Source organism: Lutzomyia longipalpis, chromosome 3 (genome assembly GCF_024334085.1).
Source record: "Lutzomyia longipalpis isolate SR_M1_2022 chromosome 3, ASM2433408v1".
Taxonomy (NCBI): domain Eukaryota; kingdom Metazoa; phylum Arthropoda; class Insecta; order Diptera; family Psychodidae; genus Lutzomyia; species Lutzomyia longipalpis.
In genome coordinates, this window is record NC_074709.1 from 11,337,472 (window position 1) to 11,361,469 (window position 23,998).

Genomic DNA, 23,998 nt, shown 5'->3' on the forward strand with positions numbered 1-23,998 from the left:
AGTCAGTTTTTCTTTGAAGATTTTCCTTATCAATTTACAAGCGGGGCTTATCGCCATTTAGCCGATTGAGCTCATTTCCCGCTTTATTTCTTCAAGATTGCCGGAATTATCGCCTCTTCCGAAAAGCCCCTTAATTCTGCATTAAAGTTGTGTGTGCAAATTAGATGAATTATTAGTGACCAGCAAGGGGCAGAGAAACCTCACTGGGTGAGTTGGCTTCAATTGTTGCCCGCACAGTGTTGGTGCGACAGGTAGCTGGCGAGGCGAGGCAGGAGTTGGTGAACCTTGACGGAATTTTCAGGTATTACTTTCCGGGCTTGTAAAATGAGGGTCAGGGACTGAAATGACTGAAATGCGCAAAAGAGCAAAAGTCTGTTGGCCAGATGTTTTACAAAAAGAAGCTAATAATTGAGAGTCAAAATTCACAAGAAAATTGAAGAGAAGCGCAAACAGTGATGGACAGTGAAATGGAGCCATAATTTATAATATTTTCTCCCGTCTCTCATCGAATTTTATGAGTATGCTTTTTCAGGCTCTGAAAGTGAGTCCAGAAAAACTGAAAATTCTAAAAAATCTCCGCGACTTTCTCAAGTTTTTTTAATTTAGCGGATTTTTGATCACTCTAACGTGAATTTCAGTAAATTAAATAATTTTTCTTATTTGTAAATACGTTAAGTTTATCTAGTAGAGCCTAGAATGTCTTTTGAGAGGGCCTATAGTACGAGTCAATAGATTTTCTGCACAGAATTGTTGAAAATTACATTAGGAGCAATCTTTTAGTCAAAAAAATCTCGCGGCCATCTTGAAAAGCGATTAAAATTGCCTTAAATAATTTTATTTCATTACAGTTCAGCTTCTAAAAGCAGCTAAAAAGCTAATATTTCTTGAAGATGATTAGAGCAATTCAATTTTATTTAATTTAGAAAATATAATTTGAAGATCTTCTGCTTGATCCTCACTTTATGTTCAAGAAATTCAAGATCAATTCAAAATATTTCTTTTAAAAGCTCAAAGTTCTATCAAAAGAGCTTAAAGAACTCTCTAAGATTATTTTCTCAAGACATTTAAGTAACTTCTACTGCTGAAATTCTTTTGCCTAATGATCTCTATCGATCCTCCCTCATACAACTCCTCTTTGTGACGACCGACAACAACAACATCTCTCAACATTATACCAAAAGATGAAATGTGAGATCACTCTGAAGATATTTAATTCTTTTGGCGTTTTTTTTCATACCATCCTCGTGAATGATCCTCAAAATCTCATGAGAATGTTTTTTTGACCTCTCTGCAGAAGTCCACGGATTTGTTTTTTTTTTTGGGAGCTGCGGGTGTTGGGAATTCCGCGCATTGGGCTCGCGTATGGTTGTATGAGCAAAATCGAGCGTCATGGTAGCAAATGAGGCAAACACACAGGTTTGTTGTTGTGGCGGGAGATTGGCTGTGTAGCTTGGCTGGTGCGGTATCACTTGCTTTTGCGTTTCCACCGCAGTCCGAGAATCGTCGTCGTGCTGTGAAGGTGCGTTCTGCTTCACTGCGTTGTACCGGGTTTTGTGTCATCCTTGGGACGCGTACGCGGAATTAATATAAATTCTATTGAAAATACGAAATAGAATTGAGGAGAGAAAGGTAATTCTCTGGTGTGATTACCTGGTGAAATGTGCTAAATTTTCCTCGCAATCCAAAACTTGTGCAGAAATCAATTTATTCCATCTTAAATGCGAATTTATCTAACACGTGAATTTTATATAAATTTATTTTTAGTTATAACTTCAATTGTATGGATTATTTCTCGATATAATAAATCCATGAATTCGGGTGACGTCATACCATTTTAACTGCAAACCACACCGGTGGTGCTGCAGGAAAAACGCGCGTGGAATTTTCATGAAAATAGGAATCTCATGTGAAGTATTTCTCACAAGAGTAATACTTAATTGTTCTCCTCCAACGTACTTTGTGCAATTTTTCGCAGAAATTCAAAGTTATTTTGCATATAAAAGTGAAGGGAGAGGAATCTCTTGTTGAAATGTTGCGAAAATTTGCTGATTTTTTTTGTTATTTATAAATTCTATCAATTGATATCCGCTAATTTGCTATTTTTCCAAGTTATTTAATTTTTTATTGTTGCTGTAATGTGTAGCCTCTCAGAGGCATTTAATTGCTGTGTGTGTGTGTGTACTTAATGGGAAGCATTACCCTGAATGTACCGTCGAGTGTTCTTGAATTATATGGAGAAAAAAGTGCACGGTATTCTTTCTCCCTTCCTCCCTCTCTAGAAAAAAAAAAAAGCTCACTGCCAGACAGCAGATATTTTTTTTCTTTTACTAAATATTTACAAGAAGAGGGTGTTTTTGTTTCAACAGTCCCATTAGAGGGAGATTATGTAATTCAAAGCCAACACGGTGAAGAAGCATTTCGGAGGAGCGCAAGAAAAAAGGTGAAGGACAAACTTCCGGTCGGTTTCATGTGTCTCCCCAAACGCCAGACGAACACGGCATTAAGAATTTAAATTGAAGAGTCTCCTCATGCACCTTCATTCAGTCTCAATTGGGAGTTAAAAATAAATACCCTGTGATTAATTTTTACTGAGCTTTCCAGGGTGGAATTATTCGTAATTTTCTTGACTTTTTTACGAGGTTTTTATGATGTTTTTTAGCAAAAAAAAAAGCTGGAAAAACTTTAAATAAGAACGTCAAGACATCAAAGAATTCCAATTAGAAAATTGTACCAATCTAAGATCAATTATTTTATATCAAAAATAATTTATTTTATTGCTGTTTTTTCACGCTCAATGCTTTTTATGTAGACTTCTTTGAGCGCTGAAGAGGAACATTGGAATTGACGTCTTACAAAATTGACTAATTAACTTTTTTTCTCATTTAGATTTACGTGCTTCTTCAATTCTCTCCGTAATGTTTAATATTAAATATCTTAAAATGTATTTAATTTCATGTCTACCTCAGAATGTCTAAAGAACATTTAATTTTCTTCGAGTAAATTATTTTTAAGGAAACTTTTAATTAATAAATTTTTCTAAAAAATTGTTTGTTCCTTTTATGGCTAAATAAAATCATTTAATTAATGCTTTTTGCTTTTAACGGATGTTTTTAAACTTTGTAATTTTTTTAACGTTGCAATAAAATTTTTAACATGGAAACTAAATTAAAATCATTAAAGTTTGTTCTAAGAGAAATAAAAAGTTGAGTTAAAAAATTAAAATTCAATTACTAAGTAATAGCGGGTAGATGTGTCAAAAATGCCAAGATGGCGTCATTATGTCAATTTATATAGGTTTTTTCACAATAATTTAATTTTTTCTTTTGAAATAATGAAGAGAAAAGTTTTGACCAGTAATTTCTATTTTTATATTTAAAAAAAAATGTTATATAAAACTCCAGCTGCTCCAGCTAGAAAAATTATTAGAGAATCTGTGAAAAAAATGGTCGACAAGGATGACGCCATCCTTGTTTTTCTGACACTTTGCTTTAATTTAATTCAAATTGGAACCGCTCAATCTTTCAAAATTTTATTCATCAATGAAAAATTAGAATTCTGAGAAATTTCCCAAATAAAATTTAGCTCAAGTCTAAGGAAAAGAATTTCCATTTCTTTTCATTTGTAAATCACCCAAGACCTTTGCTGTAGGATACATCGTCCCCATTTCACCTTGATGAAGAAAAAAACTGATTCCCTTCAGACGATAAATTTGTACAAATTGTTACATTTTGAGAATGATTTATTTTGAGGGTTTCCGCCATGAAAATTCTGACCCCGCCATGGAGAATCGATAAGTTGAATGAATTTTCCACACAATTTGCGTGCCGACAAAAATTCATTTTTTCGTGTGTTTTTGTACACAGCATACGGAATGAAATTACCTTGAAATATTGTAATATACCTGCAGAAGCAGAAAAAAACGATTGTTTGCGAATGTTCTGAGTTGAGTGAAGATGATTGTGGTGGCAGCAGAAATTGAGGAAATGTGCTGGCGAAAAAAAAACGTTCCACAGCATCACTATTTTGAGATGAAACAGAGAAGCGCAATTAACCTTTATTTCATAATAATATCAAGCGCAATTAAAGCAAAAAATTATTTAATTTTTTTCACACATTTCTGTGAGTCATGTGAAGGTGTGCGATAAGAAGTGACGGAGAATAGTTATAGTAAATAAAACATTGTGATGCGTTGAGGATGTATTAAGAGGCAAAATAGTCAAGGATAGGAGCATAGAGAAAATTGATGAAACTTTAGGGAAACTCGGGGTATAGAGTTAGAAAATTAAGAGATTAGAAAATGGAATTTGACTGATTTATTATTTTATTTTAATAAAATCTAAGGCAAAGTAAAAAAAACGAACATTTTACATCAGAAAGAAAATTCTGAATTCAAGAAAAAATGTAACAAGCAACCCAAGGTTCCCCTATAGACACACGAGATGTTCTCGCTGATTGTGGACTTTGTTATCAAATCTCATGTATTGTCTAATCAGTTTCTATTTTATTTTTGGTTTATTTCTGATGGGAATTGAAGGTGCTAAAGGCGCACGCTTATAAAAGAAAAAAATTGCGTGCGTAAGAAAAGGCTATAATAGTATAAAAATTAATTATATTCTCCGCAATAATTCTTTCCATATAGTCTTGTGTCTTGGAAGATTATATTCTTGTTGAATGTCTTGTTTGCGCTGCAATTTAATTACTTCATCACGTAAGAATGCTAAATTCACCCAACAACACCTTCCAATATTGTTTGATGATTTTTTTCTTCACTGCACATTGAATTGCTTAGTGAAACAATCCATCAATTATTTTATTATTTACCATATGAGAACAAAAGGGGGAGAGAGAGAACGTGCATCGAGAAGAAAGAATATTGTATACATAATTTAACCAACATCCTACAGACCGCATGCGTTCATCGTGAATTCATAAATCACTCAAGAAGAGACTTTTATACACGGTTTTACTGGAAAAGTTAATAATTCAGTACTTGTTGCAGTGAAATCTCTCATATGCAAGTTTCCGTGCAACATATTAATACTAATTTATTCACTTTGCAAAGATTAGAAAATTTATCTGGAGAGGATCAAGAGAGAGAGAGTCAAAGACGTCTCAGGTGTCTCGGATGGCTAAAAACTTCCAATTTCTCTAATCTTTTTTTTTTTATTCTAAACAAACTTTAGATTCTAGACATAAATTCGTAAAATTCTCTTGAACTAATTAATTTTTTGTGATTTCTTTTGCAAAATTCTTTGTTTAGGGGTTCAAAGAGTTCAATAACATTTATGCTTCTAGCTCTATTTGATTATAAAATATCTGCATAATCCCGTAGGTTTGTTTAGAATTTCATATCAGGAATGGATTCTGTTTAAATTCTTTATCTCAATATTTTTATAATAGAAACAATTTTATCATATCTCATTACATTAAGAATAAAATTTAATCAAAAATATCATCTTTCAGCGATTTTATAAATATTTATTCAAGACACACGTCTAATTAGAATTCTAAACAAAAAAATGGCTATAACAAAAGAACAAATATTAAATTTAATTTCTTTTGCATAAATTTCAAAATTCAAATCGAGGGGTTTTTGCTAACTCTCTCCTCTAGAACTTTATTCTTTTTCTTGCTATAATTCACAAATTCTTTTGCTTGTCGTGATGTTGGCTTTCCATTTCTGTAGCATTTATTTATTTTAATGTTTTGTCCACAATAACAACAAAAAAAAAGTCTGCGACTGATTCATATGTTGCTGCTTTTATTTACTCGTGCAGAAAAAACAGCACTCAATACATTCGATTTTTTTTCCAATAAATTGACCTCAAAATGCGCGATATTTCGGAGAAATGTCTTGATAAACGTTTTCTCGTGGTGACTCTCTTTGTCTCTCCACCTTGTGCGATTGAATTTATGAGCAATGAAATTAAACTGATGCCGTGGAATTAAAAAGATGGAATAAATTTAAATGTTAGAGCTGTTAGAGTTTTATTTTGTGAGCTGTGTAGGGGTTTACCTCAACATGTTGCTCGTTTTTTTTTTCGTGTGAAAATTCCACCGTTTGTCTCCTAATTTGTTCTCATCGTTTATTTTCCCTCCACAGAAGAGATCTCACCAGCAGACGGAGGAGTGCGCGCCCCCATTGAAGATGTGAAAAATTTGTTTGGTGTGTGCAACAATATTGCTAATAAGCCATTGCGACAGTGTTTCTTATTCAATTTTCGTGTGCCTTGTGCGAAGGCATCAATTTGTGGTGGAGAAGAAGGTGAAGAAAGTGCTGTCGGGTGCCTTATCAAATGGCATTTATCACATGAAGGAATTGGATTGTCTTGGGCGTGAGAGAATCAAGATGACAAAGATTGGATAGAGTGAAGACGACGCCCTGGGAGTGAAATCAACGCAATATTGGGGAATTTATTGTGCATACAGAAATCACATCGAGTGAAGGATTTATTTGCAAGAAAAGAGACATCTTTGTGAAGAAAGTGAAGGTGATTTGTGCATCAAAGCAAAGAAAATGAAGTGGCGACGGAAAAAAGAGCAAGAGGAGCTCAAAGAACCGGTGAGTGATTTTTTCAACAATTAAAAGCCTTTTAGAGAATATTTCGAATTAGAATTAGAAATAATTCTAAGAAATCAATTATTTTTCTTCCAATAAAATAAAGATTCAAAATGACCCAGAAATACCTTCAAAAATTAATTAAAATTGCAAATTCCTGCGCAACTGAATCATTTTTCATGGCCATCACTGTAAATAACATTTTTATTCTTGACCGAATTATAGATTATTATTTACCAGATAAATTTTTTATACATCAATTTTCTCTTGATAAAAGCAGAACAATGAAACCCCGAAAAGGGGCGCAACATCTTGATATTTCTACGAAATCACTTTCAATTTAGAGAAAATATACAAAGAAAAATTGCATGAGTTTGATTAATTTCTGGATCGTTACATCCTGTAATATTCAATTATTAAAAATTTTCATTTTCTTTCAAAGTGAATTGATTTGTTTGGCGAGATGAAAAGTTAAGCAAAAAAAAACATTGCAGAAATAGCTAATTAAAATAAATACCCCCTTTGGGTGGGTGGGAGCTTTTAAGAAGCTAATAGTAGCACAATGTGTACACATTTTAATTGATACCCATGGTGGTCAATTTCGTAACTTTCTCACCGCGTATGATTTGTGCAAAATAGGTGGCATTTTATCATATAGACTGTGAATGCGGTATGTGTTGTGTTTTATTCAGAAGCAGGTGAATTGAATATCGAGGGGCATTCAACTGTAGGAAAAATCGACAAAATTCACTGAAAAGAATTTATTCGATTCTGTATGGAGAAATAGCCTTTATTTGGGGAAATAATCGGGATACACGTAAAATTTTGGAAGATCAAAAAATATTCAGAAATCACCTGACTTCTTATTTTCCAGGAGATTAGCTGAGAAAGTATTCTTTCTAAAAATACGAACAATGACGTCATCATTGTGATTCTTATTTATTTTAATGTAAAACATCTTTTTCATCAGGATATTTATTGTATGGACGTTCTTAGAGAACATTCCTCAGTCAGAACATCTCCTTTGGCGTCATTTACATAAATTTAACGCATTTCAGATATAGAAAACAATTAAATTAATTTAAATTCTATAAGATAGAACGTTTTCATCAACGTATGACTCAAAGGTATGCGAAAGGGTTAAAATATTCCATTTTGTCCATCAAATGAAAAATTTTAAATTACAAAACGCTCAAGAACTCTTTTTTTGTCCAAAATATCTAAATATTTAGTAAAATATACGTAAATCCCAAAGACATTTAACAAACCCAGCTAAATGCCTCCTCAATGGTGCTGCTGTGTAGCAGAATGCTCATCAAGATCAATCAGTGTGTGGTGTATATTATGTATATTTCCACATTTATTAGCACTCGGCGCGGTGTGGATTATGGGATGATAATAAAAAAAAGCATTGAAAAATACTTTGGCATCAATTGAGGAGGAATTGAACCGGAGAATTTGAAATATTCCACAATCTTGCTCTGCGCGTCCGCGGACCATAAACGTGTGCTCACAGTGCCCACATGCTGGTAGTGATAATGCGAGTTAATTATATTATTTTCTGTTGTTTTTAGCGCGCCAATCTCAATGGGGTGGGAGGGTACACATTACAAGTTTGCCGGGTAATTAAATGTTTTATCAGCTAAATCGATTGGTATGTTTTTTCTTTCCATTGATGATGGCGCACACCGAACTCATCCAATTTATATTATACCTCTAAATGGCTATATAGCAAATAGTTTTGTGCACCATTTACAGGGGGAAGAAGCACTTTTCCTTTTCACTGTGGACAGACTCGTTTGGAAAGTGCCAACGTGCGCGCCACCGCCTCAAACGGATGTTGCGCGGAAGTATAAAAATGATGTGATATTTCCTCGATATTTGATTTTAAATCGAACGACAAGGAAATTGCGGAATTCGAGTTTGTAAAAGAAATGCTGACGAGCTTTTCTCGTGGATGGTGGAAAGTGAATCACATAGAAAAAAAAAGCTGTTTTTACTTTTATTTTGCTGAACTCGCTCGAGGTTTTGTGCATAAAATTAACGAATAATTCGGTGCGACCGCATAAATGAGTCAAGGTTGGAAAAGGCGGAAGTTTTGTGCTTGATTCCTTGCATTTGCCTGGAATGATTGAGAGAATCGTGAATTGTTGGGCGATGATGATAAAAGTTCTCCGGAAAAACGTGACGCAATTTTTATCATCATCATCCATGCATGTTTAGGAGATGACTAAAGCTCGATGGAAGTCACCGAGATTTTTCTTTGATTCCAAACTCGTGGGGAATATTTATTAATCCAGCTTTCAAGGGGATTTCACAAAAGATACAGAGAGGTTCTTTAAAATAGTTGCATCATCCCAACAATCTATAAAATGTAATTTTTTGGCTCATTTAAAAAAAGATTTGCTCACTCAGAAGAAATTCATTAATTAAAATCTTTCTGAAAAAAAATAGTTTATCAAATTATGCAAAACAAGCATGTACACTACCCGCGAAAAGTTTTCGGGCAAGGCTAAAATAGGATATTTTTGAAGGCAAATTTTAAGTGGCTATATCTCCGGCTGTGATTAACCGATTTTCAAAAATTTACCAGTTTTGGAAAGGTACATTTCTCACCTTTCCAAACTTGGTACATTTTTGAAAATCGGTCAACCCGTTCGCTATTGGCAGCCATTTTGGTAAATCTAGGTAGAAGATGCTTTTTTCAATATTTTACAATTTTTCACTTTGACCCCTTGCATCTCGGCCGCTAGTGCACCGATTTTGATGAATAGAGCATGGTTGGAAAGGTAATTTAATTCTCTTTCCAAATCTGATAAACTTTTGAAAATCGGTCAAGCGGTTTAGTCGTGACAGCCATTCTAGTGAACCATAGTGAAAAAATACACTTTCGAGTATATCTCAGCCTGTGGTTGACCGATTTGAACAAACTCGGATTCAAATGGTAGCTAATCATGTCCCCTAACTTTCAAAAAAAATTTCATCGCGATCCGTCAAGTGGTTCTTTTTTAATGTTTTTTTGAGTGATACCCTTATGTTACAAATAGGGTACCCTAACTTCAGGCGTTGACCATTTAATTTTTATAAGTTACACTTGGCCCAAATTTCATCAAAATTAAAAGTAGACATTATTATCTAACTTTTAAAAAAAATTTCACTCAAATCCATCAAGGGGTTCTTCTGTATTGTCATTTTTTGTGAAGCTATACGCGATTTTTGTCTCTCAACCGTTCTAACCCCCCCTCCCCTACCAAATGATAACCCAAATTGTACTCAAAATCATTAAACAAACGTTGTTGACCTTATTTTATATTGTTATGGCAATGGGATTTGAAATTAAATAAAATTATTAAATTTATAACTTGAAATCTGCTAATAGTCATATTGTGGCTCTTGAGGTGACTAATATTAAGATTTTGGGCGAAAAATCGTCAAAATTATTTTTCAATTAAATTGAAAAAAATGAGTCAAAACAAGGTCCAGAACACCATTACTAACATTTTTAAGCCGATTTAACAAGGATTTGAGTCAAATTACACTCCAGGGGCCGTAATTTGGTTGAGTCGAAATATCAAATTTTAACGCAAAAATGGGTCATAGTTCCACAAAAAATGACATTACAGGAGAACCCCTTGATGGATTTGAGTGAAATTTTTTTTAAAAGTTAGATAATAATGTCTACTTTTAATTTTGATGAGATTTGGGCCAAGTGTAACTTATAAAAATTAAATGGTCAACGCCTGAAGTTAGGGTACCCTATTTGTAACATAAGGGTATCACTCAAAAAAACATTAAAAAAGAACCACTTGACGGATCGCGATGAAATTTTTTTTGAAAGTTAGGGGACATGATTAGCTACCATTTGAATCCGAGTTTGTTCAAATCGGTCAACCACAGGCTGAGATATACTCGAAAGTGTATTTTTTCACTATGGTTCACTAGAATGGCTGTCACGACTAAACCGCTTGACCGATTTTCAAAAGTTTATCAGATTTGGAAAGAGAATTAAATTACCTTTCCAACGATACTCTATTCATCAAAATCGGTGCACTAGCGGCCGAGATGCAAGGGGTCAAAGTGAAAAATTGTAAAATATTGAAAAAAGCATCTTCTACCTAGATTTACCAAAATGGCTGCCAAAAGCGAACGGGTTGACCGATTTTCAAAAATGTACCAGGTTTGGAAAGGTGAGAAATGTACCTTTCCAAAACTGGTAAATTTTTGAAAATCGGTTAATCACAGCCGGAGATATAGCCACTTAAAATTTGCCTTCAAAAATATCCTATTTTAGCCTTGCCCGAAAACTTTTCGCGGGTAGTGTATGTTGCTATTTTTCGCACATAACTGCATTCTGTAGGGGTTAATTACATTTAGAGGAGTTTATTGAGAGATACATTATGTAAATAAATTTTATGCTTTGCAGTATGTATCCGTATCATTTGAGAAGACATTGCGGAGACACTCTCGCAGCCACACGTTACACACCATCAATGCAACTTTCCAATTAATTGAGTGATCTTCTCCACAATTTTCGTCTCTCTCTCACACTTTTATCAATTTTTTGTTATATTGCAACAAGACATTTTCTCTGCCATATCTTATCCTTGAGAGTGTTGTTGAATTACATTGAAATTTCTTTGATTGCACGGAGACATTCAACTGTTGGTTAATAATTTTCGCATTGATGCGGCTTTATGAGACGAGGGAATTTCACAAATGATCTCCATTTGAAATGCGATGCGAAATTGGCTTCTTAAGTGCATAGATACATACTTTGTTCATTGATATAATCTTGAGAAAGTGGATGTAATATTTTATCTACTCCTTATCGCTATGACTTACTTTCTATTTAAAGAACACTTCAAGGAAAGCTTTTATGGCGATTTCTTAAATTCTTCACACTGCAAAAGCCAAAGCAAAAGCATTGTTGGCATCTTAATTCAAAAATGCTAAGATGTTGTGGAAGACTTTCAGGAATTTCTGGGTGTTGTGTACATAAATCGTTGTATTTCTGATCGATAAAACTCCCTCAACTTTCACTCTTTTTTTTTCTTTTTAAAATTTCTTTCAATAATTCCATCTTTTTTTGGAAATTTCTTCTTCCTTGCAGGTGTATGGAAACAACTCAATGCCATTTCTGGGCAATGAGAATTTGACTTTCCATCGATTCTCCGACGGTACGGTGTCTGTGAGTGGTCATCAATTTTCCACCGCAGATGGAAAACGTCCCAGCGTTTCGAGCCACCAGAGTGACTTTGTGCAACCAATTTGGACAACAGACACGTTCTCCAGTGCAGTGGGTACAAATATTGAATTCCAGTACGTGACCCCAAGTGAGCATAGCAAGAATCTCCATGAAAATAACACCTCAACGGCTAAATTGATGGACACCACGGCGGAAGACGATGACCAGTCCACGAAGCAGGTAAGACACAAATTTTCACAAACTACCTTCAATACCTGAGCAAAGAACAATGAGCGGGGGTGTTGATTGGCATGAATCATGCCTGTCGAATTCTATGCTAATGGGAACTGTGCATGGGGAATTGTTTCGACGACAACAATTGCTTTGGGAGGAATTTGCCTCATTAAATGCGTAAAGAAGATGTCGCACACACAAAAGCCCCCAGCGGTGGCTCCTACGAAGACACTGAACTCGGTTGTTTCTTTTATTTTTCATGTCTCTATTTTTGAAATTTTTTTTCGACTGCCCAATTGATGATTCAATCGAGGCTGATCGCGTTTTAGCGATCATTCTTCTTCGCAACCTCCTTCACGTGCTTCACGAAGGTTTCTGCATTCAATATATCCGTCAGAAGCTGGAAAGAAAATTGCGCAATATAAGTAAGAAAACTATGCGAAAATTGCTCTCCAATATGTTGTGCCATTATGTAAAAGCTATTTCCATTGAGTCACAACTTTTGCATGCATTTCATTCATATGGAAAATTAGTCTTCAATTGGGCGTGTAGATTCTTCTGGCATTTCTGCCACCTGAAGACGATTTACTGTGCATGTGATTGAAGTTGGTTTGAAGGGGAGAATTTTTGCTGATTTATTGCTGGAATATTGTCAAAACGTTTATGGGTTTGTGGTTGATTTGGAATATGTTCAAAGAAAATGGCAAATTAAAGAGGGAAAAAAGTAAAAATTAAATAACTTAGAGTACAAAAATAAATCAATAAAACAAGGAGAGATATTGGTAATCAATCATAGGATCTATAATGTCCATTTAAACCATTTAAACGTCCAAAATTAAGGGCACTACGAAACCACACAGTAATTCGAATTTTACTCATTAATCCCAATTAATCCGTTTAACCGCATACGCGAATAAATTTAGATAAATGAGATGAATTAATTAATGGGGCTTTTTTTTAAAGAAAAATAAAAAATGCGGTCATTCCGCGGTGAACCACAAATGGGCGAGAAAAAGCCCAATTTGTAATTCTTCTCTCACTCAGCGCATTGTGCAAGATCATGCGTAAAGCAGCAAAAAGAGAAGAAAAATATCAGGGTGTATCTGCTGAATGTATTAATTTCATTTTGTTTGCAAAAACAATCACCTGTGCACCACACTTTCGCCTTCGTTGTGACCTCTACCTCAATAGTGTGTCGCCAATTGATGGAGCATCCACACGAAAAAATTGTTCGCCCCATAAAATCTATCCTTATACGTTTCTTTGGTGGCTCAAAGACGCGCATTATTGTTATTGTTTGAGCGTTTAATTAAAAAAAAAACTCCATGTTGTACGGCATGAATTGCGACGATGAAAGAAAATTACAGGGTTTAATGTTCCGCTCCAATTGCTCTTTAATTCCACAGACACACAAAAAAAGAACTGATTGAACTGAAAATAAAATACTGACCTCACATGCAGTGTCAAAGTTCTTTCATCGCAGAACTTTTGGATTTTCCATTTGGGACAGCAACACACAAGAATCTATCTTGCGGTGGCATTTTTTTTTCAACACTGCAACACCACGTGATATGGCGAGTGTTCTGAAATGCAATTTGAAAATGTACAAAAAAAAAGCCACCACTAAAATTGCGCAATGGTGGCCTCAATGAAAATTAACGACTCAACCTGTTTGGCGCGTTATTTATATGAGAGAGCACTTATGAAAAAATTTTCTTGAGAAATTGTCCGACTCTTGAGATCTTTGCTGCTGCTGAGTGTAAGAAAAAAAGCTCTAGACGGTTTTTCTGCCCTTTTTCTCAACGATTGCATATTATGAGAAAAATTATGTAGATTATTGTCTTTTTTCTATATAGGTGCACTTTAACAAAATAAAAAAAAGTGCACGTAGTTCAGCACTAGCAAAGGTGCTGAAGGTGCTAGATGAATGTCTACTTTTCCACAACAGTGGGATTTTATTTGTGAAAAATCAAGCACACTGCAGCCAAATTAGTTGATGCATTACTTGCAAAAGAGCAGAGCTTTGTACTAAAACAGAGTTGAGAGGATGTGAAGGTGTGGCATTTTATAGATGAGAGATTAGATGAAGAGTTTATGGACAAAGAAGGGTGTTTGAGTGTCTGATCTGGACACTCTTAAAGTTCAGGTAGTTTAGGTTAAAATAACTTATTTCCAGTCTAAAAATAAATAAAAATGTTATGAGAGAGCGTCAAACGTTAGAAGAAAACACCGTTAAAAGTTTAAAAAAGAAACGTCAGGAGTTAGATAACAAATGTCAAGTGTAAGAAAAGAGACGTCAAACGTTAGAAGATCAAATATTAGAATATGTTTATTCAAGTCTCTCCTTTGTAGATACGAATATAGTCCTTTAACAAATAAAAATTCCTTTTTATAATCTTTAATTGAATCAGGAACACCTGAAAATCTCCAATCTACCATTTCATAAACTCTGATTTAGGTGTTTTTAATACAATATGATCATGATGCGGTGTTGTACCAATGTCTTGTAAATAAATTCAGTGCAACATGTGAGAAGAAAAGGGGGCTCATAAAAAATGATTTCAGTGGGAAATTGTAATTATTCTTCCATTTTCTTCTCTCTCCTCTTTAATACATTATTAATTTATGCATCAGAGAATTATTTAAGAGTCTATTACTTAATTTATTGTGTATTAAATATAAAATATAATATAATATAAAATTAGATGTGCAAAATTACCCACAAACACGATGAAGTCAGATGGGGAGAGAAAGAAATCATTGGAGCATTTTCAGAACATTTTTATCGGGTGTTAAATGGTTGGATAAGGGATTTTGTGGATGATGTTTTATTGCCTGGGTGGGTAAGCGCCTGTGAGTCCCCCGTGTGAGGTGAGTAATGTTGCATTCACTTCACGGAAATTAATATCGCAGCTAATTGAGCTAAATGTGGTGTTTGTCGTAAATCTCTTTTGGGCTTCTATGGGGCATTATCGCTAATTTTAGGCATTGAGCTTTTTTGTCCAGTTGGTATATAATGCGCCTTTTCACCGTGGTCATGGTCATAGCCTATATACGTGTGGACTTTTTATTGCTCCAGATTTATCGTGTAGTTGGTGGTTTTGTTGTTGAGTGGAGAAGACATTTTTTTATCGCAATAGTTTGTGCATTAGGTTGCGATACATTAAAAAACCATTAGGGGAGCTACCGCCTATATCGCTGGCTCACGAGAATTTCAGGCAATTGCCCTGGGTGATAAGGGAAAAATTTAATTTAGCTCCAATGAGAGTTTTGTTCTTGTTCCAATTTCCACAAACATACCTACATATATACAATTGAGGTGGAGGAGGAATAAATTCCATAAAAATGTGGAAGTTCACTTTTCACGTTGACCGTGAAAATTCCTCGCTATTTACTTGCTCACGCTGCATTTCACTGCTTCTCTCCTCTGTAATTATCAACAATATAGTATGTACAAGAACTACTGACTCGTGCAATTTCTCGCCACACTTTGATGATGATGATGACTCCGGGGAAAAATGAGCTATACAATATACAATTTAAATGAAAATAGACTTGCTCAGAGCAAGGGGGGAACCATAATATATTATGTTTTCTTATTAAATAAAAAGCTCCGGCATAGCCGCATTTTTTTAACGCCAAAGCAAGAGCAAAGAAGAGCACTCCTGCTTACAAATCCATGACCATTCTTGTACATTATCACGTGGATAAAACAGCAAAGTCTTGTGCTCTCCTATATTCTATGCCAACATTATTCTCCTCTGTAACATTGTTGCTCTTTTATATGCAATTAATATTCACTGAATCTGAATAATTATTATGGAAATGTTCATTTTTTTAATATTATACGATTTTTCATTCATATTATAAGAATTTCACAGTGCAACTGCGAAATATGAGGAAATAAGAAAAGAGAGGTGCAAAAGGAAAACGCAACTCATATGGAAAATGCCGACGCGAGCACATTTTCTACACATAAAATGTAATTTAATCAAACATGAAAAATAAAATGTTTCAGTCTAGGGGAGTTGCAACAGTCAGAAAGTATTTTTTTCTGTGAAATTTTCATTTAATTTCTCATAGAAATTAAAATTTTTAAAAAATCACCTCTTGCTGACCACATATTATACAATTTCTTTTAATAGCTTCTCTGCGAATTCTCACAAAAGAAATTTTCTCTCAGTTACTCCATTAATCGCTTATTAATGGGTTGCTCTAAAATTGCTGTATTAAAGACATTTTGACCATTTTAGCGAGACAGATTTGCAGCATAGTTTGTGGTTTTTGGTGGAGAAAGAAATAAATAGGTGAAGGTGCCCTAATATGGGATTGATCAATAGATTGGATTTATAGCTATGGAAACATTTTTTATATAAATAATTCGTTTTTTTTATAAATAAGGATCTTTTAAAATTAATTTTTTTTATTAAAAATGTTGTTCAAAATGGAATGTTTTAGCTCTTCAGATCATTTTTATGATTAATAATTTACCATTGCATTGAATATAGTCAAGTTATCGCTACAGAAGCAATTTTTCTATCTTTCATATCTTGTAATTAAATATAATTAAATAGTAAATTGGATTAATAAGCTTTAATATAAAATTTATTGCTTCATTACATAGCATAAATGTTTCGTCATAACTCATTTCAATCAATTTAATTTTTTCTAGTATTACCTGTTGTATATTAAAATGATAAAAATATTTCTTAGATTTCTTACATTCTCTGTACGTCGGCAGACGATAAGTAGGCACTACTCTCAATTTTTTGTGATGAAATAACTGAAATCTTTTCAATTGAATGTTCTTTTATCTTTTTGAATGAATAATCTTCTCTATACTAAGTCCGCCTAATTTTTTTTGAACTAGGCCTAAGTTTTTCTTATTCAAAACTCAAGTTTTCCTGAAGGAGGCTTTAGGTTTTAAGCTAGGCATTAATTTTCTAGGCTGCCTTAACTCTTTTAGGCATGGCTTGAGATTTTTTCGAAGATTAGGCTTTTTATCTTTTAAGATCAGGCTAGTTCCAATGTACATAGCCTGACATACTTAAAACTTTTAAGCTTGACCTTAAAAATTTAGATTCAGCCTAAAAGAAACCTAGCCCATAGTCTAGGCTAAGTGGATTAAATGGAACTTATCTGTGAATTTCATTTATTTTAATTACGTTTTAGAATCTTCTATTTTTTGTTAATTCTATCAATTTTCCAACTCTTCTAACTTGATTCTAAAAAAAACAATGTTTTCTGATAAAGTCCTATCATTTTTATCTCTAAATTATTCGAAAGAATCCTCAAATTTCCCTATAAAAAAATAAAATTTCAAAGATAAAAAAATCTCAAACTATCCGTTTAACTTTCTCACGGTTTGTGAACCCTTTTCGTGTCCATGGGCCATGGTGTGTCTTACTGGAAGTTGATTCTCTCTGTGCATGGCGTGTCTCACAGAGTGGACGCGCTTGAGTTTCAAATCACATGCAAGGGGATCGCGGTACAAAAGGGGCCTCTGGTACACACTGAAGCATACAATCACAAGAAGTTGTTCTCGCGGGATTAGAGCACACTCCGCGGAATCCTGTGGGCTTTATTCTCGTGTATTGCTTCGTAGGTTGTGGATGAATTTAAGGGAAAGAAGAGTTGGGGATAAGCTCAGAGAGCAATTGAAAGTACATCGCATATAGGGAATTTTAGCTTGTCTGTGCACAGCTGAATTCACCACCAAAGTGGTTCAACTCCAATGATTTTGAGTGTTTCGTTTTTTGCGCTTCGATTCGACTTTTCTTCCATGTGATACACACTTTGCTATTATTCTCCGGATTCAGTCTTCAATTGATTCTCGGTCGCTTCGTACGTGACTCTCTTGCACTTTTTTTTATTTTAAAAACTCAAGTCGATGCTTTATATTTTCTTTTTCTCTCGAACTGTTCTCCAAGAAAAAAGGAAGAGTTTTTCCCTTCGTGGTATTTGTTGTGGAGTGTGGTCGACAAAAAAAAAGTCAAAAGACTTTTGGTGAAAGAAGCATAAAAAGACATGAAATTTTAGATAAATGGCAAGTGATTCCTCTTGAAATTGAATTATGTGTGCATGGGACCTTGTTCCATAAAGGGTCTCATTTTTTTTGGTTGTTGTTGCTTTTACTCCTTGGCGTCGGTGCAAAGTGAAATTTTCCATTCTTTTTTTCTTGTTTAAAGTGAATTCCATCTTCAAAAGGATTTCTTACAAGTGCTTGGGCGATATGTGTTGAAAAGAAATTGGAGAAATTTCATTTTAAAATTTTTTCTTCCATACAAAAGGCATTCCATTGACCTTCCTTGCGTTGGAGGTTGTTGAAACCTTATTGAATTTGTATCACGATTATTATGCAAAACAGTTTTTAGGTATACACCGTGGCAATGGAAGAAATTTTTCTTAATCTTCTTTCTCAGTAAAAAATCATAAATTATGTATAAATTCTTTTTTTTATGAAGAGAATCTCAATAATTTTACTATTTTTTCGCAAATTTATATTTATCAATCTCCCGTTTTTTTTTTTCTTACGAGAAAGTAGAGCTTCCAACACTATTTTTGCGTCCATCTCTGCGCCCAAACGGGTGAGCTCATATATTTTACAAGAAAGTGAAGAAATAATTAATTATGAATTGGATAAAGAGCAAAAATTTTTAGAGTGCTTTATTTTAATTAATCACGCCCAATTTAATCAAAGCAATTTAGCAATAAATTTTAAATATTTCTCCTGCATCCATGGACCAATTCACACCACGGGGAGTGTCTCAAATTTGGTCGTTTTGTAGCGACTATAAATTAGGGGATTTGCATAAAAATGAGCTTCAAGATGCAAGCAAGGAAAGGCGATTGTCTCTTCGGTGCTCTGTTGAAAAATGCAGCTGAAAAGAGAATGAGGGAAAATTTAATTTATTTCCTGCCCATAAATCCGTGTGCATTGAAAACCTTGAAATTGATGATCTATTTAAGCTGCACAGAGTGTTTCGTCATACTTTATTATATCTAAAACTCCGAAAACTCCTTAAAGAATCTTTTCTACAAAAAGAATGGAAAATTAACAAATAGGATGGAAATAATGGTAGTTGGGACAGCATTTTTGATGCACACACTACTGCTTTTTATAAAAATTCTCGCTTCTTAAGCATTTTTCTGTGACGGAAGCATGCAATGGGCCTTTAAATGGTTAAAAATAAAATGCTCACACATAAAAGTTTATGATTTACTCTCTGCTGCAACCTGTTGACCACCGACAAATGGACATACAATTACCAATTGCATAATTTTCTCCGTACACATCCAATTAAATAATCTCCGCGCGCGAAAGGAATGAGAGAGAGAGGGTCGATTCCGGTGTGATTTCTGCTCGATGGTGATATAATGAAGACATATGGGTGGAACAAAAAAAATTGATTTTTTGAAAAAAGTGTGCCAATAGAGCGTAATTTTTTCTTGGACGTCGGGGAAATTCAAAATAACGATGCAGAACGTCCAACATTTCATGTGAACGATCGATCACGCACAAAAGTAAGAGAGACACAGAGCGTGGAAAAGTGTATGTTGTATGCGCAGCACCATGGCAGGGAAGTGGAGTCCCCCATTCACGTGGTGACTGCCCTGGTGAGGACACAAATTTTTTTGGGTGCTCCCTGTTGCCAGAGAAGTGAAGCGATGGATCCAAATACAGCCAAGTACCTCATTGATTACCTCTATTTCACACGAAATGACGAACAATTTCGCTACCTGAAGAAAGTGAGTGTGATTCACGGAATTGCACATCCACTCCCGATTAAAAAAAAATCCGTCTCAATTGTGCACTGAGAGAGGCAGGAAGGAAATGATGAAGAAGATGATTTAATGACTTTTATTTACATTAATATCAAAAGTCGTAAATTTTTGTCATAAATTCGTCATTAAGCCCTTTAATTACCGATAAAAGTGCAATTAAAATTGATCTTCCAGTAAAGTTTAATTTCCAAGATATGGCTTCACTTTGTCTTCTCCATTTATATGCCATTTAATTCTCATATTTCAATTTAAATGAAAGTGAAAAAAGCTTCTGTTTAATCGGGTGTAATTAAAAGGGCATTTAACTACGGAATATTTCCCAAAAATTCGCTGAATATTCATGAATAAATTTAATTATTATTAGTTAAGATATGCATGATGTTTTCGAAGACATTCGGTTGAAATTTAATGGTGTAGGAGAATACGATGTATGACATGTTGCAGCTTCACAATATACTTCTGTATTCGACGTTTCGAGAGTTTTATTCGCCATTCATCAGGTCTAATAATGTAAAAACTCTTGAAACTTTCTCCAATCCGTACAGACACATTTTCAACACCACAAATCATTTATCAAAAATGCAGACTGTAAAAAAATGTTATTTTCCTATTTTGGAATATTTAAAAATATAATCGGAATATTGGAATATTTTTTATTAGCTAAATGCCTCTTGAGTTCTTCTGCATTTAAGCTTTATGTAACATTTAAGAATTTAAGGATTTCTTTCAATTCCTCAATTAAAATTGATTTTTTTCCTCTCCACAGTGCACAAATTTTTTGAAATATTTTATTCCATTTATTCTTTATCAAATTAATAATTTAATAACAATTCTCTATTTTTTGTTCTATTTTCAGTCAAAGTGTTCCATCTTCCGGAGCATTGTCCTCTGCTTGTGCCTCAATTTAACATATGCCAATGTAATACGTTTCCCACGTGAGCTCCAACGACACGGGAGTGCCTTTCTTGTGCCTTACTTCAGCCTCCTCTTCATCATTGGGCTGCCAATTGTTCTTCTGGAGGTGTCTCTGGGACAATTTCTGGGTCAGGGATCTGCTCATACATGGCGCGCCTCGCCAGTCTTCAAAGGTTTGCTTTTGCTATTTGAAAAATTCGTTAAATCACTTCGCATGAATTGAAAAAAAAGTAATTTTGTGGCACAAATTCCAAATAAAAAATTTTTTCAAGCCATTTTTCATGCACACGCGGTATTATCTCACAGAAATACGAACTTTTCACCTGATTGAGTTTATTCGATAATAAAAATAACATTAATTAATGCTTCAGGTGCGAGTTTTGTGGGACGAATTGCGTCCTGGTTGAGCACGATCTGGACATCGTTGCATGCAACAGTGGCTTTCCTCTACATTGGGATGCTCATCTTCAAATCCGTGCCATTCAACTATTGTGCGAGCCTCAAGCGACTTGATGTGAGTTTTTAATGTCCTTTTCTCAAGGATTCTGGTGCTTAATGTTTTGTTTCCTTTTTCAGGATGGATATACAGCAGTTGGGAAGAGCGGTCAGGAATGTCTCAAGTGAGTTTTTTTTATTCAATTAAAATTTTTTCTTAATGAGTTTTTAATAAAAACTTTTTCTTTTCCTTTCAGGCTGACCTTCCTGGTGCCAGTATGGGAGAATACGTTGTACTTTGGGCTCCTCACAATGGCCCTCATTGTCTTCTGGATCGTCTCAATGGTCTGCACACACAGCAGCAGAGTTGTCCGACGAACTATCTTCACGATGGGCCTAATTGCCTTCGTGATTCTCATGCTGCAGACAGGCTGGGAGATTTCACGGTCAGTCACAAAGGAGAATCTCCCACCGATGTGGCCATTCGATGAGATGCTCCTCACAGAGAGTACTGTGTGGTTCAGTGCACTCGTCCAGATGATCCTTTCCACGAATATTGGCTTTGGGATTATTCCCGTGATGACGGGAAAGTTTCTCTACAAAGGGGATGCCGTGAAGACAACTTTTGCCTACATTTGCTTCAACATCCTCATCACCATGATCGCCGTGACATTCTTTGCATTCCAATTTCACAATGAATTCACCGGAACAAGCCCACTCTTTCCAGAACTCGCTGCACTCACGGCGATCTATGATCGTGCTCAAGTTGAGGAGGATCCAACGTTGGCAAGAGTTGTTCCAGGGATCTCATACCTGGTGGTTATGATTGTGGCGGGAATTTCCATCGTTATCCACATCTATACGGCCTCTCGGATTCTGCGGAAACATCCCAACTATACGCTTGCCTTTGCGGCTGTTATTGCATCCATTGTGGCGCTCATTGCTCCCGAATTTGCAGCTGCACGACTTCTCGACACACGATTTGTTGGCGCTTTCATTGTTTGTGCCCTTATTGTGGACATCCTGGCAATTATGTGGATCTATGGCGCGAAGAATATCTACACAGATCTTGAATTTTCCATTGGGCGTCCCATTGTGAAGATTTGGGTAATTCTCTGGGTGCTAACACCCATCTTCTTGGCCGGGATACTCACGTGGTGGGCCATAATCTACATTCCAAGTGAACTCCTGATTGAGTATATGCCACGATGGTTGCCGATTGTTGTGAGTTTTGGGATAATTGTGATTGTGGCATGTGTGGAGGTGTCCAAACAGGTGGACTACAACTTCATCAGCATGATTCGCGGTGCAACAAAGCCATCCAAAGACTGGGGACCAGCAGATCCACTCGTGCGGCACGCGTGGAAACAGTGGACGTCCAAGTGTGAAGACACAGGTGAGATTAATGGCCCCGTCAAGCTTATTTTTCGCCACAAATTCAAATTAATTTTAGAGGAAGTCATGAAAAAAAATGTACATAACTGCAATGTTAAGAAATAATTGAATATTTATAAAAATCAACGGTTGAGTGGCCATTTTGTTTTGAAAGGACGCCATTATTTTTCAAATCTATTTTATCATTAATTTGCTTAAATTTTCTTATCATTTATCTTTCAGGAGAGCGTGATTTTACACTGAGACGCCGTGGAACCAAAGATTACACAAATTCCATCAAGAGGGGTCAGTATCCCCATTCAAAATACAACGGTCACACACGCAACACCTCCACACCGGGTAGCAGTTCCCCAAACTACAGTGGCTCCGTGTTCGGGGATTCAGCCATCGAGGAGGACATCAGTGTGGACAAATTCCACAACTTCCGTCAGAGCACACTGGGAACGTTCCAGCAGAACGACCAGAGTTCATCACCACGCACCTCTGAGATGTCCAATGGGGCACCACGATCGGAGCTGAATCCACGCTCTGAACTCCCAATGCGATCTAGTCTGTACACAACGGCAAGGGTGCGTGATGACAACAACTATGCGTCTCGCATTGAGATTCTGCCGCAGGATAGGCCAAACTACAAGATCTCCCTGGTGCGGAATCCCATGGCACGTGCACAGGATGTACCAAATCCGGGATTCCCCCAGCGCACGCCCTACCATGACAACTACGATCACTTTGTCGGGGGCTACGACAAAAATGATCACATTTGTTGGCGAAAGTACTCCGGGAATTCCGAGGAGTACTCCACCGAGTTGTAAAGGGGGGCCACACAGACGCTCAAATCATACCATTTCCATGAAAGCCTAGTTACTTAATAATAATAAATAAATAAATAAAGATCAATTGTGTACATATTTTATAAATATGAATTTCTTCAGGAGATTAAAATATATATCATTTATGTAGTAGAAATCTTTTTCTTTTCTTAATTTTGCGTTAATTTGGTTAATTCAGCAGGAAAACTGGTGTTGTTCTGTTAAAAATTCCTTAATTTTCGTTAACTTTCGTTTTTTTTTTCAAATAATTTGGTAATTTTGTACATTTTAAGCCTCCCATGCACCAAATTAGCTATTCCTGATGAATTTTACTAATTTTTAAAGATGTTTTGAGATTTTACAATTCTATTTTTTGCTTTCTGATCATTTTCCTTTTCAAAAATATTTTTTAATCAGTGATTTGTTATTACTGAAATTCAGAAAATTTTTCTCTCAGTGTCTTCATTTTAGAAAAGTATTTTTTTTTATTTCTCATTTATTTTAGTTTATTTAACGTTCTCTATGCAATGTTTTTAAATATCCTTAAAAACTTGTTATTAAAGCGCGAGAAAATTCATTAATTTTTGATAATTTTCATTGAAAATTCGGAAAATTCACAAAATCTTCCAATAAAATTCAAAAAAACGAAAAAGGCGCGAAAAAACCTGTAACAAAAAAATG

The 23,998-nt window shown here is 35.1% G+C and overlaps 1 protein-coding gene across 7 annotated transcripts; it reads left to right on the forward strand.

Moving 5' to 3' along the window:
- The first annotated feature begins 208 nt into the window (after positions 1–208).
- LOC129792091 (sodium-dependent nutrient amino acid transporter 1) lies at positions 209–23,474 on the forward strand. 7 transcript variants are annotated; one of them, XM_055830829.1, is made up of 8 exons: positions 209–301; positions 6,104–6,562; positions 11,670–11,984; positions 20,620–20,851; positions 21,050–21,192; positions 21,255–21,298; positions 21,371–22,509; positions 22,731–23,474. In XM_055830829.1, exons 2-8 carry the CDS (start codon positions 6,518–6,520, stop codon positions 23,318–23,320), a joined length of 2,508 nt encoding a protein of 835 aa, XP_055686804.1. In that variant the 5' UTR covers positions 209–301; positions 6,104–6,517; the 3' UTR covers positions 23,321–23,474. The 7 variants fall into 7 exon arrangements, with proteins under 7 accessions (XP_055686804.1, XP_055686803.1, XP_055686806.1 ...); XM_055830828.1 differs by lacking the exon at positions 209–301 and adding an exon at positions 1,479–1,629; XM_055830831.1 differs by lacking the exons at positions 209–301; positions 6,104–6,562 and adding exons at positions 8,378–8,638; positions 8,783–8,933.
- The last annotated feature ends 524 nt before the right edge of the window (positions 23,475–23,998 follow it).

Excerpts from the sequence above, each read along its gene's own strand:
- LOC129792091 (XM_055830829.1), top strand. The coding sequence starts at position 6,518 with ATGAAGTGGCGACGGAAAAAAGAGCAAGAGGAGCTCAAAGAACCG. Across the intron at positions 20,852-21,049 it reads CGCCTCGCCAGTCTTCAAAG|GTGCGAGTTTTGTGGGACGA; the intron begins GTTTGCTTTTGC and ends TTAATGCTTCAG. Across the intron at positions 22,510-22,730 it reads GTCCAAGTGTGAAGACACAG|GAGAGCGTGATTTTACACTG; the intron begins GTGAGATTAATG and ends TTTATCTTTCAG.